General features: G+C 42.7%; 1 protein-coding gene across 2 annotated transcripts in view; it reads left to right on the top strand.

Moving 5' to 3' along the window:
* LOC311047290 (transcription factor Sox-6-like) overlaps positions 1–18,786 on the top strand; it is a 150,748-nt gene extending 131,962 nt beyond the window's left edge. For both annotated transcript variants that reach the window (XM_084059954.1, XM_084059953.1), the window contains exons 13-16: positions 6,009–6,117; positions 8,998–9,168; positions 11,878–12,094; positions 15,104–18,786. In XM_084059954.1, the coding sequence (XP_083916080.1) occupies positions 6,009–6,117; positions 8,998–9,168; positions 11,878–12,094; positions 15,104–15,536 (930 nt within the window). In that variant the 3' untranslated portion in view covers positions 15,537–18,786. The remainder of the gene's footprint in view (positions 1–6,008; positions 6,118–8,997; positions 9,169–11,877; positions 12,095–15,103) is intronic.
* The last annotated feature ends 925 nt before the right edge of the window (positions 18,787–19,711 follow it).

Raw genomic sequence — 19,711 nt, 5'->3', positions numbered from 1 at the left:
TCATATAGAGCAGCTTACTGTATGTCAGCACTTGCATTTAGTGAATGAAGCCGTCTCCCCGTCTCATTACAGACAAGGCCTACAAGGTGAACGTTGTCTAATAATTAAGTTAAACAGTCATCTTTCTGGAAATGTTTTCCACTGCCATGTGGTTTCCTAGAGATTCTCAACCTGTGGGCCGGGGACCACTGGTGGTCCGTGAGGGTATTGCAAGTGGGCCCCCAAATACTGTACAGTAATTGCCAAAAAACTTGTCAAGATTTTAATGATAATACAACTTTAATGTAAAATAATAATGTAAAAAAATGTATACATCATGGTATTTTCTTTCTATAAAACCTTGAAACTTTGCTGTCGGTGCCGTTTTAGAGATTTTAAAGTGGGCCCTGATCCGGAAACAATTGAGAACCACTATCCTAGATTATTACAATTATACAGATTCAGATCAATTAATACATTTTAAAAGACAAAAGACAATTTTAAAAACAAAAGAAATGTAACTTACCAGGTTTATATGTACTGTAGAATACAAGGCGATCGTTTAATGTGCTGCTTGTTTTGACGTAACTATTGTAGATTTCATGTTGGCCAGCAACACGCACATTGGATACATTCAAACAGATAAAATGAACGTTAATATGACGTCTCTCGCACGTCAGTTTACAGTTAACAGTTAACAGTTTAGGCATTTAGCAGACGCTCTTAATCCAGAGCGATTTACAGTAAGCAAGGACACAAGATACTCAGCAAGATATTCAGCACCTCAAAGCAGTGCCTATCTCATATTAAATGAAGCACGTCATTTAGACCTTCACCTTCATATACTCACCTCCGCCTTACAGCATTTCTCTCTCACTTCCTGGTTCTTTCCTTTCATCAATCTCCTGCTTAAAACGACCCCCCAAAGGCCTGAAAGAAGAGAGTTTCCATGGCTACGCCCACTTAACGCCATCTGTAGGCTGATGGGAGCTGTCAGGACTGCTCAGCTGCTCTAAAGCCACCCTCCATCAGGCTCACAGTGGGTGGGTTGTGGGTATTGGTCAAGTTGCGTGCGTGTGTGTGTGTGTGTGTGTGTGTGTGTGTGTGTGTGTGTGTGTGTGTGTGTGTGTGTGTGTGTGTGCGCGTGTGTGTGTGTGTGCGTGTGTGTGCGTGTGCGTGTGTGTGTGTGTGTGTGTGGAAGGAAGGAAGGGGTGGAAGGGGGCAGCAAGCGCGTATAGGGATCAAAAAAGGAAGAAAGTTGAAAGAAAAGAGGGGAAGAAGAGAGCAGAGAAGGGAAGAAGGGCGAGGATGGAAGAAGTGAACCCTAAGGACTAGACGAGACATGGGAAAGTAAAGGGGAAAAAGAGGAATTGAGGAGAGTGAGGAAAGGAAGCAGCGAGGAGAGCGAAATGATGGGCAAGAAGAGAAGAGGGGAGGAAGAGGAGGATGAGAAGAGTGTAGCAATTGAGGGAGACCTAGAAAGATGGGATGATACAAGTAAAGGTGTAGCGAATGGAACAGGCATGGAATTAATAGAGAGACTGATGGAGATTAACACATTCAATCCGGGAACCAACTCTGTCATTTTAGATTTAAAAAAAATAAAAATGGCAGAGATACAAGCTCATAGCACGGCACCGAGTGCGATTTTTTTTGTGTTTTTTTATTGAGCTTACATGCATGACACATTATGGCTCTTGCTATAGCTGGAAGGTCCTTAGCTTTAAGAGATTTGACTGATTGCAGATCCATAGCTTTGACATGGTTGTAAATACTGCTTAAAAATCAAGGAAATAATTAAAACATGTAATACCTGAAATCATTATTATTCCATTATTATTGCATTATTTATTATTCCATTCCATATTCCATGTTATTCTCTGTGGAAAATATATATATACTGGTTTCCTGAATAGACGTCAATTCTTCAGCGGTCCATGATAGATTGAAGGCCATTATTTAGAAAAGAAGCTTTTACATCTCCCTCAAACATTTTGACCTCGCCCATGAACTCATGACTCAAGACATCAAGTGAACGCTCATTCAATTCAATCACATGTACCATGTACAAAACCAAACCACTCTCATTTAGTTTGTGCTTTCTCTATGTGATTGTACTCACAATGTGTCATGACTCTTATAGAATGTGTGTATTGTGTGTATGTATGTGCTGCAGTGAACTCTAAGGAGAGGATTTAGGTTAAAAGAAGAGAGAGAGAGAGAGAGAGAGAGAGAGAGAGAGAGAGAGAGAGAGAGAGAGAGAAAAGGGAGGAGGAGGAATTGGGCGATGGCTCTATCGAGTGATGTCTGTGTGAAAGGATGAGAAAAAGACAGAGAAAGAGAAAGAAAGAAAGAACAAAAGAAAGAAAGAACGAAAGAAAGGAAGGAAGGAAGAAAGAAAAAACCCACAAAATATATTTCCATTATAATGAAAAAAAAGGTTTTGCTCTGATTGCAGAGCAACTTAGACTGTGTGGTAGGTATGGAGGTTCAGTGTGTGACATTGCTGGTTGACAGACAGCTTGCCTAACAGGGTATCAACCATGACCTTTCAGTTATGGAACGGACCTTACGACCACCCTGCCCTGGGGCTGCAGTAAACAGCCGTGGGTCGGCCGGTGCGGGATCATGTACTTGCCAACGGCAAACCCTGGTAGTGGTATAACCGAGGTAATGAGCATGACTCGGTTCTGACTTGAAACGGAAAAAAAAGGTGCACTGTTTATAGCGTTTCCGTGGTAACAACGGGGAGCCACAAACGCCAAAACGAGGAGAGTCCAAGCGTGTCAGGAGAACCTCGTGTCTCTTAAATTTAGATTTATACATTTCAACAGCGAAATCAGACCCCAGACCTTGTAAAAGCACAATAGTCTGTTAATCTTTTTTTTTTCTTTCTTTATAAAATGTTTTGGCGATGTACTGTACAGAGATGTATAGCTTGTTCTTTTGGAGGCTCTATTGCATAGGTTGGCTGTGTTTAAACTGGTTTATAAATATGCATTTATAGAGTTTAAAGACACATATTATACTCCGAGTATTTAGGGTGTATATATACTGCTGTATGTAGCTGTGTGATTTCATCTCTCAGATTATGTTTATAGACTGAATTGTTCACGAGTCCTGTGTGTGTGTGTGTGTGTGTGTGTGTGTGTGTGTGTGTGTGTGTGTGTGTGTGTGTGTGTGTGTGTGTGTGTGTGTGTGTGTGTGTGTGTGTGTGTGTGTGTGTGTGTGTGTGTGTGTGTGTGTGTGTGTGTGTGTGTGTGTGTTCTATGCTACTTTTTTTTACCTTTTGCTTGGACTAACTTTCTGTTAGTCCTTTGCTAATACTCTATACGAGTCCCACTCTGTTGATGCTGTGCTAAATGTCTTTCCAAGTCCCCACACTACGTGGGGACACACCAGGCAATTTCTTGCCAACACCAGAGTCAGAAACACTTCATTGCCACGTCTATGAGGAATTTGCTTTGCCAACACAAGATAATTAATGCAAGGCCACTAACAAAGTACACGTACACGCATGAATACTGTGGACATTGGCTATATTCAGGCTATATTTTCGTTATAAAACAGAGTTTTACACAAGAGTTGTAGCCACTTGTCAGGTGTAAACTCCAGACATTCTCCATGCCTGAAAATGCATCTCACACGACCATTTGACAACAATATCCAGGAAACAGTACTTGTATTAAAACAGACAAATACACAGATATCTAATGTGCACACATCAAAATGTCTAATTTAGCCCTTAAGAGTGTAAACGGACGCTCTCAGGGATAAATGAACACTCAGGATTTTGCTGTGCAGCAGCAGCAGGCCACAAAGTGAGACAAGCCACAGAGTCGAAAGTCTTTTGGGATGATTCATGGTGACATGTTCCTATTGGAGTCAAATGACAACGCTGATGCAACACTTTCTGCACCATTGCTCATCAGAGTTGCCCAAAATGTTGCCCCAGTTGTTTCACGTGCCTTAAGATGTCTTTAGCATATTTTATCCAACTTTGTGTGTCCCTAAATCTGTACAATGGACAGTTGATAATGAATTTCCCAAATTCTCTTGTCTGCTCTGGACGTGTCTATCTTCTGGACTCAATTAAAAAGCTCTCTCTCTGATATAACTTGTCTGTTGCTTTAACTTAAAAGGTTGCCCGGTGTGTCACTCGCCTTAAAGACTTAAACCCTCTTGACTTCGTAAACTGGACCTGAGTTGGCTCTGTAATTGGACCGCTTTGTTTTCGTCGAAACCGAATCTCTTTACCAAAAATAGCCGATCTACTTGTGACGTGTTGTCAGCTTGTAGATCTGCTATTTTTGGCTAATGTTCACCCGAGAATATGGATGCTGGGGTTCAAGTGGTTAAACTTCCACTCGGGTTATTTTTCTCTTTATCTCTACTCACTACGAGTTTTTCCATCCACCTCTCTCTCTCTCTCTCTCTCTCTCTCTCTCTCTCTCTCTCTCTCTCTCTCTCTCTCTCTCTCTCTCTCTCTCTCTCTCTCTGTGTTAGAGGTCTTTTCTTTGGGTCTTTGTTAGGCGGCAGTTTCCTGCGGTGAATGCGGCAGTGCCCAGGCACATGTTCTGTGGTGGGCCTGATTACAGCCCTACTGTAGTGCTGACATTGGCCCGCGTCGACTCCCCGTCTATAAACACACACACACGCACGCACGCACGCATGCATGCATGCACGCACACGCACACATGCACACACACACGCGCGCGCACGCTCGCACACGCACACACACAGTTACATGCCATGCCAATGCACGCACACACAGTTACATGTATGCCCACACCTCCTCACATGCGCGCGCGCACACACACACACACACACGCACACGCGCGCGGCTGCGCGCACACACACTCAGAGATCCCGGCCCCTTAAGTTCCACAGGCCCTGCCAGCGGCTACCGCCGCATGACTTCACCCAGCAACCATCCCCTGCGTCAAACAAAATGCCTCTGTCACCAGAAAAAGGAGGAGAGGCGGGGCGGGGAAGGGAGTAGAACGAGGGGGTGGGTGGGGGGTGTAAGGGGAGGGAGGGAGTGTGGATACGCGTGGTGGCCTGTGTGGAGGCTCCTATGTTTTCCACCACAGTTTGGGAGCGTGGCGGAGGTAATTTTAGCTGCAGAGGGCCTCGCATATATAGGCAGCATGTTGTAGCTATTTGGCTCGGAGAGGAGAGGAGAGGAGAGGAGAGGAGAGGAGAGGAGAGGAGAGGAGAGGAGACCGAGCTAGATGGACCGGCTTGGGAGAAGTCTGAATGAAGTCTTATCGTATGCCCACGATGTCTCTACTCATCTTTTTAGTAACTGTGATAGTGATATACTTCGTTCCTCACTACACCAACATGCAAATTTCCCTGCATTTTCGCGTGCTTACATGTGTGTGTGTGTGTGTGTGTGTGTGTGTGTGTGTGTGTGTGTGTGTACAGCATGTGTGCAAAGAGAACGTTTATAAGGGCACAAACAGACGATCCAAAGATGAACAAATTGAAATATGTACTATAATGATTTTTACTTTCCCTCTCACCTGTCACTTTCCAAACGATCAAGTAACACATCCTGTGGGTGTGGCGGTAGCTGAGTAGTTAGAGAGGCTGTCTGGTGATCAGAAAGCCCCCCCACCCCCAGCGTTCATCATAACCATCTGAGCAGCCGTCAGCTGGGTGAAGCTGAAAACTGGATTTCCCCCGTAGGCCTAATAAGGCAATGAGGCAGTCAGCTTCAGCTGTTTTAAATGTGCTTAATAAATAAAGTTTGATTTGATACACACACATGCTCTCTCTCTCTCATGCACACACACACACACACACACACACACACACACACACACACACACACACACACACACACACACACACACGGTGCATGCCCCCACGCACGGTATAATGGTGTGGTCGCGACTGCCTAGCCTCAGTGTGGCGTACCTTCCTCTTGTTTCTCCCGTGCATTAATGAAGGAGAAAAAAGGTGGGCTAGCCTCTTAACTCGTAACTTGTTGTGAATGACCCTTGAACGTTTATGTGTCACAGGAGCGTCTGCACTACGAGAGCCTGAGTCAGCACCTGGGGAAGCTTGGAGAGGAGGCTGGGAAGATGGTCCACAGGGTCATCGACCTCACCAGACCAGAAGACCTCGACGGTATGCTATACTCTGGACATTACAGTATACTCTGTCTCTCTGCTCCGGACATTTCTGTCTTTCTGAGAATTTCTCTCACTGAACTGCTTCCTCTTATTGTTGTGTAATTTACACATGATGGTTCTGCCACAAACTGAAGGCAGTGCTGTGCTTTCTTCAACAGCAGAGTTCATTCGGTTTGGGACGGGAACGAAACAGGCAGGAATACTTGTTAGTGACATACAGCACTATTAGGTATTAGCATGTTTTTCGCCAGCATGAGTCCAAGTGTATGTATTTAATACGCTGATTTCTCTCCGATTTTTTTTACGCACCCCTGTAAACTTTTTAAATGTATTTGTGTTTGACTACAATGCGTTGGCACAAAGGCAGAGAAAAGGTAAAGAAAGGGGGAACGACGGGACATAGGGATGGAAAACATAAGTGAAGAAATGGTGAGGTTCAGGGAGGAGCAGTCACATCCTGCGTTGGTTTAAATTGATACCAGTGACCCTTAAACTCTGGGGGCCCCACAAAGAAAGATGGCGCCACTTATTTGGGATGTGGTGGGGGTGGAGGGTGGGGGGGGCCCTGTGCTACAAACAGTCTCTTCCAGAAAGCCTTGACAGGCAGGTATCCGTGAGACACAAATATTTATTGTGCTCTTTGGGGGGAAAAAATGAGTGAAGAACATTCGACAACTAAACAAGACTTCCTTAAAGTCAACATTTTACACTCTTTACACGTTATCAAGCTGTTATTATTCGCGAAAGTACGAGACAAGAGGCAGCATTCTATGGCTTTTTTCTCTTCACTGCTGGTGTTTGTGTCAGGACGATTCCAGCCTGGACAAATATGTAAACGAAATCAAGACAAATACAAGTGGACCGTGTGCAAGGGTCCACCACACTTATTTTTTTACCATCTTCTGATTAAGTAATATACCATAGATCCAAAATGTTCATCAGCATATGTTTTTAATCTCAAAAACATATCTCAAAATGTAACATTTGCAGATTTCCCACATATGCAGTAGGCCTATATGTTAGGTTTTAAACGAATATGTATTACATATGTGCTACGTGTCGGAGTGCCTGCTGCACATATGTTTCCTGGAACAGTAGATACCATCACATTCTAATTCTGTGAGTATACTTGGAGCTTGTAGACACAGCCAGGGAGTATTCAATGTCTTTTTCTTTTTTACCCACAACCCACCTGTTTCCCATAAAGCAGCAGTGTTTACAAGCGGCGAGGGGTTCTAGGAGCGTTCATCACCATTTAGTTTAGAGTCACAGGCGTAAACACAGGAGCGGACACACTAAGATACAATCTTTGGGAAACTAAGTGAGGATAGTGTGTGTTGTATGCACAGGAGAATCCCAGCGTCGACCCATACTGGCTTTTGTTATACTTATGTTATATATACAGTACAACACATCAACCCCTTTCAGGGAGTTAGAAGGTTAGAGAAATGCATTTGTTGCTGGTTTGAATGCTTTGGATGGGGAAAGTGCACATTCCCTGTGCCTACTGCTAAGGTGCCCTTAAGCAATTCACCTCTCCCCCCAATGACTCTTTGGAGCTGCTCAGATAGAGGTTGTACTGTATGTGTGAATACGCTTGTCTGTGTAGTAGGGCTGTGCAATTAACCAGAAATATATCAAAATCGAAATACAGCCGTCGAGTGCCATAAACAAGAATTCTTGTGTTTGCAAAAAAAAAATTCCACAAGGAGCTCTAACGCGGATATGACAAGGGCCCAAAAAGAATATTCATATCTTTTTACCGCCGTGAAAACAAGCCACTTTCGACGTGCGATCACTCTGCAATGGCGGATCGCGTTGGAAATATTATTGTTCCAGTCGTTAGACGGGACCCTCGACCATCGCGCACACACCCTTTTTTTACATCCGCGTCCTCGTGGAGGCTGATACACCTCTAAACAGATCAGCGTAAACGGTAAGAATGGTGGCACTGGATGTACCCTGTTTTAAAAAACCTCTGGCACTTGATGTGTTAATATAATCGTCATTAATTAATTGTAATTGAGGCAGATGTTTGAAATAATTGTGATATTAAAGTCATATTGCCCAGTGCTAGTGCGTAGCCTGTTTCACATAATATACTCTGGATAATGTCCATGGAATCAGGTCGGGTTGATTAAGCGAGGGGCATTGCCTGGATAGACACATCCAGGGTGCGAACTGGTGACCTTATGATTCCCAGACGGCTTACCCATTAAGCTATGCATCCTCTCCATAGCTAGAACGTTGAAAATGTCAGTCCAACACCGATGGAATAGTTACCAGTGTTTAATGTGGAACCTAATATAGATAAGGACTGGGACCCAACAACATTTTCTGACACATCGGTCACAAACTTTGCGTTTGCGGGATGACATGGCTGGTTTCTGTGAGAAGTATCTGAATGGAGGATTCCAAATGCAAAATTGTCAGACAGCATCCGAACTTGCATCCTTGTTCAGGTAGAGACCATCTCTGACAAAAGCTTCCCCCCATTCCCATAAGATTAATTTGGGACTAAATTCCAAAGCCAGGTGTTCAGGCTAATCAGCTCGCTGAAATGCTCTATTTCCACGGCTTCCATATGTGGGAGTTTGAACTGCTGCTTGGGAGTGTCATTTCATGTGTTCTGTCTCAGGATAGAATTTGATTATGTCAGGGACTTTGTCTGCAACGTAAAACACTTCAGTGTCTGGGAAAAGTTTGAGATAGTGTGTGTTTGTGTGTGTGTGTGTGTGTGTGTGTGTGTGTGTGTGTGTGTGTGTGTGTGTGTGTGTGTGTGCGTGTGCGTGTGCGTGTGGGTGGGTGTGGGTGTGCGAGAGTGCATGTGCATCTAACATTGTATGAAAATATGTTATATCTCTGTCTCTTGTAGGGAGTAATGCGATGGAGGCCAGGGTGTTCAGGGAAACTCGGGGAAGAAACAACACTGAGCCACACATCAAAAGACCTATGAACGCCTTCATGGTGTGGGCCAAGGACGAGAGGAGGAAGATCCTACAGACCTTCCCTGACATGCACAACTCCAACATCAGCAAGATCCTGGGTGAGAACCAACTTCCTTTTTATTAATTTAAATCTGGTAGCTTTTAAGCACTTAAGCCCTATTTATAAAATAGGGCTTAAGTGGGAGAAAGGGGGTATTTTTGTCATAGTACATTTGCACATACGTGAAATTCGTCCTCTGCATTTAGCCCTAGCCCTCCTAATGTTAGGAGCAGTGGCCGGTATTAATACAGCACTCTGAGGGCAGTTAGGGGTTAAGTGTCTTGCTTAGGGACACTTTTAACTTGCTGAAGTTGAATTTAGTTTTTAATAACTGGAGATGAGCTCCTCATTGTAACAATAACCTCTAACAAGCCCGCTGACACAATCTACTCACTTTGTATGTTTTCTCTTGTCTTTTGGCCACGCACGCACGCACGCACGCACATGCACGCACACACACACACGCACGCACGCACGCACACACACACACACACACACACACACACACACACACACACACACACACACACACACACACACACACACACACACACACACACACGGTGTGACATTTACCTTAATTCACCGCATAAGTATTAACGCTGAGTGGAACAAGTCCAACACACACCTCCAACAGACTAACCTTTACCATCAGCCTCCATCAAAGTCACGCATGGCTGAATATACTATACAACTATTCAGTCTTGTTCTTCAGGGCACTGAGTTCTTTTCCCTCAACTTTTCCAACAACCTGGACATGATGAGAGGGTCAGTGTGTGTGTGTGTGTGTGTGTGTGTGTGTGTGTGTGTGTGTGTGTGTGTGTGTGTGTGTGTGTGTGTGTGTGTGTGTGTGTGTGTGTGTGTGTGTGTGTGTGTGTGTGTGTGTGTGTGTGTGTGTGTGTGACTTAGCGCAGAAACACTCCTCACACACAGAGCCTCGCTGTGTTTAGCCTGACTAGTGTGATGGATGCATCTAGTTAGAGAACAGGCCATGTTGATACTAGGTTAGCCAGACACAGATAGCCATTCACTACGCGCTGAGCGTAACGGTTGTTCGCCAAGTGTAGACGGTTCTTAAGACCTCCAGTGTCTGTGTGACTGGGCTACCGACGAGCCCAGGGTCTGGTGAATGTAAGGAGACATTACGATATTATGTACAAATCGTTTTTAGGGGTCCACGTTTCTAAGTCAAAGCTTTTGAATGTGCTTGGACAAAGCCGCGCTTTGTCTTTGCAGGAGCACCTGGCGTCCTTTGCGAAACATTTCAAAACAAGCAATGTTTAACAGAAAATAAAAATGAAATATGCAACTTTTTAATTGAGCACTTTTTCTTCCAAAACTCTTTTTGTCAGGCTAACTAAATTAAGGGCTAAAGAGATATGTCAAGTTCAAATAGTCCCGAGACTTATGTTTAGATATCTCTACCATAGCTCTTAGATTGTCATACTAAAAATATTTGGCTGAAATAATGTGTTTATGGTCAAATAGTAGAGGTCGGAGTTCACTTTCACATCAATGAGACAGAATGTTCCGGATATTCATCAGAATGTGGCTGTGGTGGTGCTATCAGGAAAAACCCAGAACCTGAAGAGTGTGTGTGTGTGTGTGTGTGTGTGTGTGTGTGTGTGTGTGTGTGTGTGTGTGTGTGTGTGTGTGTGTGTGTGTGTGTGTGTGTGTGTGTGTGTGTGTGTGTGTGTGTGTGTGTGTGTGTGTGTGTGTGTGTGCGTGCGTGCGTGCGTGCGTGCATGTGAATGAATGCGTGTGTGTGTGTGTGTGTGTCACTGTGTGTGTGTGTGCCTGCATGTATCTACTGTATGTGTATGCAATATGTCATCATGTATGGACACACATAGAAACAGGTGCGTGTCCATCTACATGTGTTTGTGGGTGTCCATTTCCATGCAAGTGCATGTGCTTGCATGCATACAATATGCACACTGTACGCTTGTCCTTGTATGCATCTATCTAGTGTATGTGTGTCCATGCACACACATAACACAGCTCTTTCTGACACAATAACACAGCTGGACCTTTTTTTTAAAAACTGTCTCTGTTTCCTGACCCGAAAAGTAGAGTTGTATTTTGCGATAAACGTGGATAAACAGATGGGGGCGAGGCGGTGTGCGTACCATCAGTTGTCAATGAGCATGCTCCAGATGTGCTGCGTTCCTGTGGTAATGGCCCTGTCCACTTGTTCCTGAAGTCACTCTTAAAGGGAGGGAAAATAATGAGTACACAATGTATCATTCTCTGAGAGCCAACAGCACAGCAGGATGGAGTACCTAAGGACTCTGGAGTTTAAACAGAACTCCCTCCCGTGTCTCTTCTCATGACAACCTCTTACCGGAGGAAGTGCGACCAGCAAGCTGAGATTATTATTTCTTTCTTTTTTTGATAGATTTAACAGCACACGTTTCGAAACATCTAAAGAAGTGAATAAAATGCTTTTCAATCAAATATTCTTGTTCTCTGGGCTACATACAGTACATTTTTGTCAGGTTTCAAAATAATGTGTTTTTTATCTTTCTAATGCATTGCAACAATATTAGGTACATTACGTACAATAAATAAAGGTAAATAAAATATGAACTAAACCACAGCTCAATTCAACTAAACTGAACTCCAAACAAACCCAAATGAAGTAAGAGTTCTCCAGTCTCCTCTCCATGCTCTTGCTGTAAAAGCCGTGACCAACCAGGAGCGACTACACAAAAAAACCAAACTGAACCGAGTTGAAGAATAAAATGCCCCGTCTTTTTGCCGCCAGGTTCTCGTTGGAAATCCATGACCAACCAGGAGAAGCAGCCCTACTACGAGGAGCAGGCGAGGCTCAGTAAGATCCACCTGGAGAAGTACCCCAATTACAAGTACAAGCCGCGGCCCAAGAGGACGTGCATCATCGACGGCAAGAAGCTGCGCATCGGCGAGTACAAGCAGATGATGCGCTCACGGCGGCAGGAGATGAGACAGTTCTTCAGCGTGGGGTGAGTAACGGCACGGGGCGAACGCGTAAAGTGTAACCACTTTAACCATTATTTTATAATTTGGCTATTCAAAAATAGCAGTATACAAACTACGAGCTTGTAGATCTGCTATTTTCTTTTTGAAAAATCTTGAAAATTTGGGCAATCTTTAGTATGACAATCTATTTGGGCAAATATATATTTGCCCAAATAGTTTTTAAAAAGTAAGCCAAGAGCATGCAGTGCAAGATGTTCAACAGTGCAAAATGAGGCCTTCTTCCTTAAATTGAACTGTGTTAGCAGCACTGCAATACATGTTGTAATTGGGAATGTATTTGTTATTTGAGATACACACAGTGTAACTCATTTACTCCTGCTGGACATTCCTGTGTCTTCTCTATACAGACTTAAACTTGATTTATGCTTCGGTAAATAAGTGTTGCCCCGTGTTGCTCGACAAAAAGTATGTTTTTCAGTTTTCAACTGAAAAAAGTTTTGCGACTCGTCAACAATTCTCTGCAATTTCTTCTTCTGAAAATGATTGTTAAGTTATGCTTCAGTTAGACACTTCAGCGCAGGATTAACCATTTACCATTTATTGCAATGATATTGCATTCAGTTTGGCGGTGTGACTCTGCTCCTGTGATACTACATATTACCTGTGCAAGCATGACACAGAATCTGAGATCACAAACCCCCCCAGAAGCAGAGCATGAGATACAGAGTTATGCATCTACATAGAACCCTTCAAGGCATAAATTAATATACAGATTAACATACAATCCACAGCATACAATCCACAGAAGCAAACATTTAAATATTGAGCCCTTTAAAGACACGTGTATCTTAAAGCCCTTCAAGATGCACAGATATAACATCATACCATCGACAGAATCATACATTTACTTAAATGGCAGAGGAGGAGGCTGGGGAGGTGAAGGGAGTTTGAAAACAGAATACAGCAGGAACAGCTGTGAGTGACCAAGCTGAACATGAGGTGTGAACAGTGAACTGCTTATAAAGACCGCCTAAGTGAACCATTAGATTGAGGGCGTATGTATAAACTTGTTAGCAAATGAGAATGAGAAAATCCTGCCTTCCGTGCCTATACCTGAATCATCACCACCAGTTGGATTTGTCGAGCACAACATGCCAAAGTATAAATCAGCCTTACTGTCAGTCTCTCAGACACGGCCTCCTCCCACAGCTTGACAGCTGTCTATTTCATCTACATTTTGTACCTCTCAGCTTTCTTACTCTCTGACTAGTGAAGAGAGAACTGAATGCCCGCTTTACTTATTAAAATAACCGCTCTCCATCATCTTGCTAGTCATGGCACAGTTGAATTGTCAATGGAAAAAACGGTTGGACTATTCTAAAACTATTCTATGCTATTCTAAAATTCACTGCATGCACTGTGTGTTAAAAAAGTAAATAAATAAAAAGAAATCTCAGAACACAGTATGTTTTCAGTGTATACACTGATGATAGATGTCTCTTCACTATACAAAATAAATGAATGGCCATTACACTAATTTGTATTGGTTTAACTAAATAAAATTGGTCTCTTCAACACAGGGCTTCTTCTCTGTATTTTTTTATGTTTTTAATCCCCAAAGCAGAACAGCCGTGTCAGGGGGAAAAACAGTGGCATTGTCCCTAATGGGAACCAGGCGTCGACGTGTTTAATGCCATCACAGTGGCCTGTGTTTGAGATTGACTTACCAGGGGCCACCGCTTTGAATAGGAGCGACTTTTAATAGCTTGTCATTTATTAAATTAGGACAATGCTGGGCACTCGTGGCTTCCAGGGAGAAAATTGGACACAGACATACTTATAGTGGAATATGAAACGTAAGCAGATGTTTGGGAGGGAGGGGGGGAGGGAAGGAGCTCCGTCTTTCTTTCTCTTCCTCCCAATAAGAAAAATGAAGAAGGGAAGGGGAGAGAGAGAAAGAGAGAGAGAGAGAATTGGGGGGAGGACGCTAGGGCAAGACAGAGAAAGAAGAGGAGACAAAAGGAGAAAGGGAGAGAGAGAAAGTCAGAGTGACAAAGAGAAAGCGAGAAAGAAAGAAATGCTGAGGCTGACGTCACAACCTCCACATCATATTTACAGCATTGTGGTCAGGCAAAATAGTAAAAAATAAATAAATAAAATAATTCTCAGGCCTGGGCTTTCAATCACAACTCAAATCAAGTCACAGCGGTAGAAGTCAGTCGTGGTACACAGCCAATCCCTGCCACATTCCTTATAACGAAACCAGTCATGTTTTAAAGCCTTTTTTTATTATTCGAAAATGACTCCATCGGAGCTCGCCACAGTAATTGTTTGAGGAGACAGAGCCGAGCGGCATGAGGCTCACGTAAAAACAGTTAGGTGGAGAAATAGCGACAGCAATTTCCCAGGTTTATGCACTCCATTTAAGCAGCCGGAGGGCTAGCTTGAGTGATGTGCGTTTACCGTCATTCCATCCATATCTTAAAGAGGTGATTTAGGCTGAGACTCTGAGGACTGCTGCTGTGAGGCTGGCAGAGAGGGTGCTGTGTCGGGGCATGCCCGGCTGTATGCAGTAGCAGAGAGACACATCGCCTGCTGTTAAACTAACTGATAATGGAGAGGAATTAATGTGCTTTTAAGGAGGCTGTACTGTAGCATTAACAGATCTGTTTTATAGACCTCCGCTCCTACGTCTCTGTCATTTTTCGTAATCTGTTTTATGAAAAATAGGTTTTTGATCAGATTTCTACGTGATGTTTGACATGACAAGAGCATTGATTACATTGTGTGGTCACTGACATTTTCCCTTGGTGCTTTGCATTTGCACAGCTGCAGTATGCGTGTGTTTAGGAATTTAAGCTAATTGTAAATCTCTCTCTCTGCCTCCTTCTGTCTCACTTCCTCTCTATCTTTCACCTTTTTTTCCTCTTTCACTCCCTCCCTTCTTCTCTCTCTATCCCGAACGTTTCTCTTTTCCCCTTGCATCATCCCTCTTTAAATCTTTAAACCACAATCCAACCTGCGCCCACCAGGCCCCAGCCGCCCATTTCGCTCAGCAACAACGCAGGAGGAGGAGTAGGAGGTGGTCTCAGTCTCGGCGTGGTCGGGGGCGGAGTCTACCCGGGGGCCATCGCCATGGCAACGGCGGCCACCACGCCGTCGCCGCGCCTGACCTCGCCCGACTGCTCCAGCGCCTCGGTCAGCCCCGAGCCGGCCGTGCCCGTCATCCAGAGCACGTACGGGATCAAGATGGAGCCCAGCACGGTGGGGATCGGAGGCGGTGGTAGCGGAGGCGGAGGTGGAGGCGGAGGGGGTGGGGGTGGGGTCGGCCTGGATCTGGCCGGACACCGCGCCAACGGGGACGGAGACGACGACGAAATGGACATGTACGAGGACTTTGAGGACGAGCCTAAGTCGGACTATAGCAGTGACCATGAGACGCGGGAGGCCGTTAGCGCCAACTGAGCTGAGCTCGGCATATAGTTTGGACAACTTAGAAAAACGAGAAAAAAAAGGAGAAAAAAAAGGTTGTTGTTGTTTTCCTCAGAGACACTTTTTATTATTGAGACTATTATTAAGTTTATTCACATAAGACTCTGCGGAGCGCTTCACTTCGAGACTTTGGCGTATTATATTATTGACTGACAATGAACATAGAAGTGACTCTACACCTTGACAATCGTAACAGGAGCGAGTAAGAGTTACTGAACATAGAGAAGCAAGAAAGCGAGAGGGAGGATGAGAAAAAAAACAAAGCGAGCGATGAACACGTGTGGTTTGTGAAAGAGCATGCACAGATTTTTTGAAAGCATCTGGATTTGGTCTTCAACAGCTATTTGGTCTTAAAATGTTTCTTTTAAAGGTGTGATTTAAGTTTTTATTGTTAATGTTTCTTTTTTTTGTGGGGTTTTTCATTTTTTTCCTGCTCAATAGACTGTTTTTATTTTATTTTTCTGACGCCTGTACAAACTCTGGATTGTCGGAACTTGAAATTTGAGGAAGAAAAGTTTTAATATAAATCATAGCTCTTGTAGTCTAGTTTGTAGGTCTTTCTTTTGTTTCGTACGAGAACTGTGCATCTACAACTTTTTTCTTGTTTGTTTTCTGACAAACTGCTTACATAACATTACTGTTTAAATGATGTTTTTTTTTTTAAAGAAAAATATCCCTGCTCAGGTATGATGTGCCAGCTTGTGAATGTGTTTTCTTTTTTAAATGAAACAAAGGGAGGCCAAACTCCCTTTTATCCCATATTATTATTTTTATTATTATTATATTATTATTATTATTATTATTATTATTATTATTATTATTATTATTATTATTATTTTCATCATCATCATCATCAAATTACCCACAGGTTGTACAGTTTTGACTTTATGATGTGCCATACCGCCACATTCACTCACATTCATTTGGGATGTTGTAGTCTTAATTTCCAACGCTGCAAAAAAGTCTTATACAATCACTTTCTTTTTTCTATCTGAGGAGATGATTTCTCCTTCTTCTTTTCGGTATCTGCTGGCTCCCCTCCCAGCCCCAAACACAGGTACAGGTGTAGCTGTTGTAGAAGTTCCCCAGCGTGTTACTACATGCTCGCTCACTGCTGCTACGAGAGGAATTGTTTGGAAAGAAATTTGTATTGTGCTATTATTTTCAGCCACAGGAAGTTGCAATGGGTTCGCTGGTGGAGAGGCACTGCTGAGAAACTGTGTTACGACATTCAGTACTAATATGGTCTTTTGCGTATAGCCTTCGAGAAATAAGTAGCACCGATGCAAGAGAGATGAATTTTCTACAATGGCTACTAGCACAAAGCTCAGGGAGTTTAACTCTGGCACCCCACTCCAACCATGAGGGGCAATTACCAGATCAATGTCAGGCAATTTGACCGGTCACATTATTGCTTTTAGATCCCTCTGTCTGAGTGAGTACTGTCAGAGTTACATCACCCATTCTTCCTTGAGGCCAAATATTCTGAAATCTTTCAGTGTATGTTGCTTTGTACTGTAACCGAACGGCCAACATTTTGATTTGAGTGGCTGCCCCCATATATGAACAAACCACCCCTCTCAAATCAGGCTGTTTACCCAGAGTCTACAATTGATAGAGATGTATTCTTTTTCAGTTTCTGTTCAGACACTATACGAATTGACAAGTCTTAAAAGGTGTGTTCAAATTGATCAGAGTTTTGGTTCCATAGTAAAGGGGTTTAGGAGTGACCTCACGACAGGGTTATTTTTAGTTTGGGGACCCTTCACTGTATAGAAAATGATCTTTTATTAACTCATGCAATACCCACTCTGCAACACTGCAAAAATGTATGTGTCTCCAAGTGTTCAATACACTAACATTAATGTCCTAAATAGGCCTAGTCTTTGGGGAGAGGTGTCTCTTTTTCTACAGTGTGTGTATATTTTTAAAGTAAATTATTATTAAGAGTAGAATGAGGACGACAAAACATGACATACTCTTTGATGGAGACCACCGCAGTCAGAGCACAGTGCTATATTCTCCAGGGTCATAAGTGAGACTTTTCCTATTTCACCAGTAGCCAGCACTTCACTACATATGGGCTCTTTTTTTTTTTTACTTCTGTTTCACTCAAAATGTCATTATTATTTTGCCAAGAAACACTTTATGTGTGTGTGCGTGTGTGTGCGTGTGTGTGTGTGTGTGTGCGTCTGTGTGTGTGAGCGTGCGTGTGTGTGTGTTCGTTCACCATCCTCTCTCCAATTTGAAAATGTGTTTCCATTTTGGATATCCTTGTCCCTACAACATAGATGGGTTTCAGGGCTCTCGGTTTAAACTGGTACATATGAAGAGTTCTGTTCCAAAATGGAATTATATCAATTCTCAAGGGGGAATATAAAATGATTATATTATTCCTGAATATCTCTATTCCTGAATATCTCTAAAATGCCAAGAATTTCAGCATAGTGACGTGTTGCTTAGGACAGTATAATGTTACAAATGCAAATATAAAAGTATTGTTTAATAAATAAAATAGGACTGACAATAATTAATAGTGCAAAGTACAACGTGGTGGCTATCGTATTTTGGAATTAAACTCTGCGTTGTTTAATTTTGTACGTCTCTGTATGACTATCACAAATCAGATTTTAAAACTTTTTCTTTTGGTTCTACGCTGGGGTTGGTTAGTTTGTTTCGGCTTTAATCACAGGAGAAAGACCAGCTTACTGCTCGCCTTCTCCTTCTGCACACACTTTTCTGTTCAATGTCACACACTTCCGAAAGCACTGGATATAAACGCTGTTTACTCTTTTTTAAGTATTGACTAATGTGAAGTTGTCGTTTGGTTTACAACATCACAAAATCACGCGTTTTTGGACTCTTGAAGAAGACTCACACCAGGCTCAAATAAAATTCCCATTATTCTTTTTTTTTTAACACACATTTCATTTATTTAAGCAGAAATTGTATTTTGTTTCTCTAGCTATAGTGCTGCCTCAAGAAGGGGTCATATCACCTTTTGATCTCTCGAAAGGTCAAACTTCACGCTCTTTTCAGCCGTAACGGAAGCAAAACGGATTGTTTTGTCATACACATACTATTTTGTGATGAGTATTGTATTTGAGACTCAGTTGTGCGTTTTAACATTTCATGTATTTATTAGCCAGTGTTTGGCTCTAAAAGTGTCAGTGCAACTTGGTGAGAGAGACAATCAGAAAAAAATAAAAAAAATAAAGACTGAGATTTTCCTTACAAAGTGGTTCTTTCATTTATGCTCTATGGTGGTGTGTTTTGTCAAAGTCTGTTTAAACTTTTTACTAATTTGTTTAACTAAGCCTATTTTAAGTATGCCACAATGCCTTCATTGGCCAGTATATAGGCCTATGTAAACGCATATGGGGGGGGGGGGGTCATTTTAGCCCACTCACACAGCCACAGTAACTGAGGATGGATCATAAAAGACCCAAAAGAGGATTATTTGCAGGTTTATTCAACTCTGCTGAAAAAATACAACTGTTTCCACTTCAGTCCACTGATGATGATAACACAGGGATCTTCTGTTTTCATTTGTATTTAGTGAGAGCTAGACCCCTATTATAAAGAGAATGTGAAATAGATTAACCATGTATAATTGTAATGAAGTAGATGATTGGGTGTGTATATTAAACATTTTTTTAACACATTGTTGGCAAGTCAGGGGACTTGGCAAGGCTAATCAGGCGCGAATCAGTGAAAGAAAATGCATTTTCAGTGACCTTTCAGGAAATGATAAGGCAAGCCTGAAGAGCTTGTTTGTCGCATCTGTAGTGTAGCATGCTATATATTGTTTTATTATTGTTTTTACATTGGACACATAAGAAAAAAGTTTTTACATTGGACAACAACCACTGTAGTGTAGAATAGATTTTTTTAATGGTTTATACATTGGCTTCCGGTGGGGCGCCGGAAGTCTCGCGAAAGCTAGACTTCCGGTGGAGTGCATTCAAGAAAATCACGTTGCATAGTGTTCTCTCACTATGAACATCAGATCTCAGCAAAAAAAAACGGAGGGAAAAAAGCTATTAAAATACGCGATTTAGAGTAGTCCCATAGGTGCAGATTTTTAGCTGCGGCGGACCCGGGATGGAGTTATGATTTTTTTCAACTGTGCCACTCATCCTAGGATA

This window comes from Gymnoscopelus microlampas, assembly GCF_963454915.1.
Source record: "Gymnoscopelus microlampas genome assembly, chromosome: 6".
Lineage (NCBI taxonomy): Eukaryota > Metazoa > Chordata > Actinopteri > Myctophiformes > Myctophidae > Gymnoscopelus > Gymnoscopelus microlampas.
Note: the sequence above shows the minus strand (reverse complement) of the source record. Positions and strands in the feature narration are given on the sequence as shown.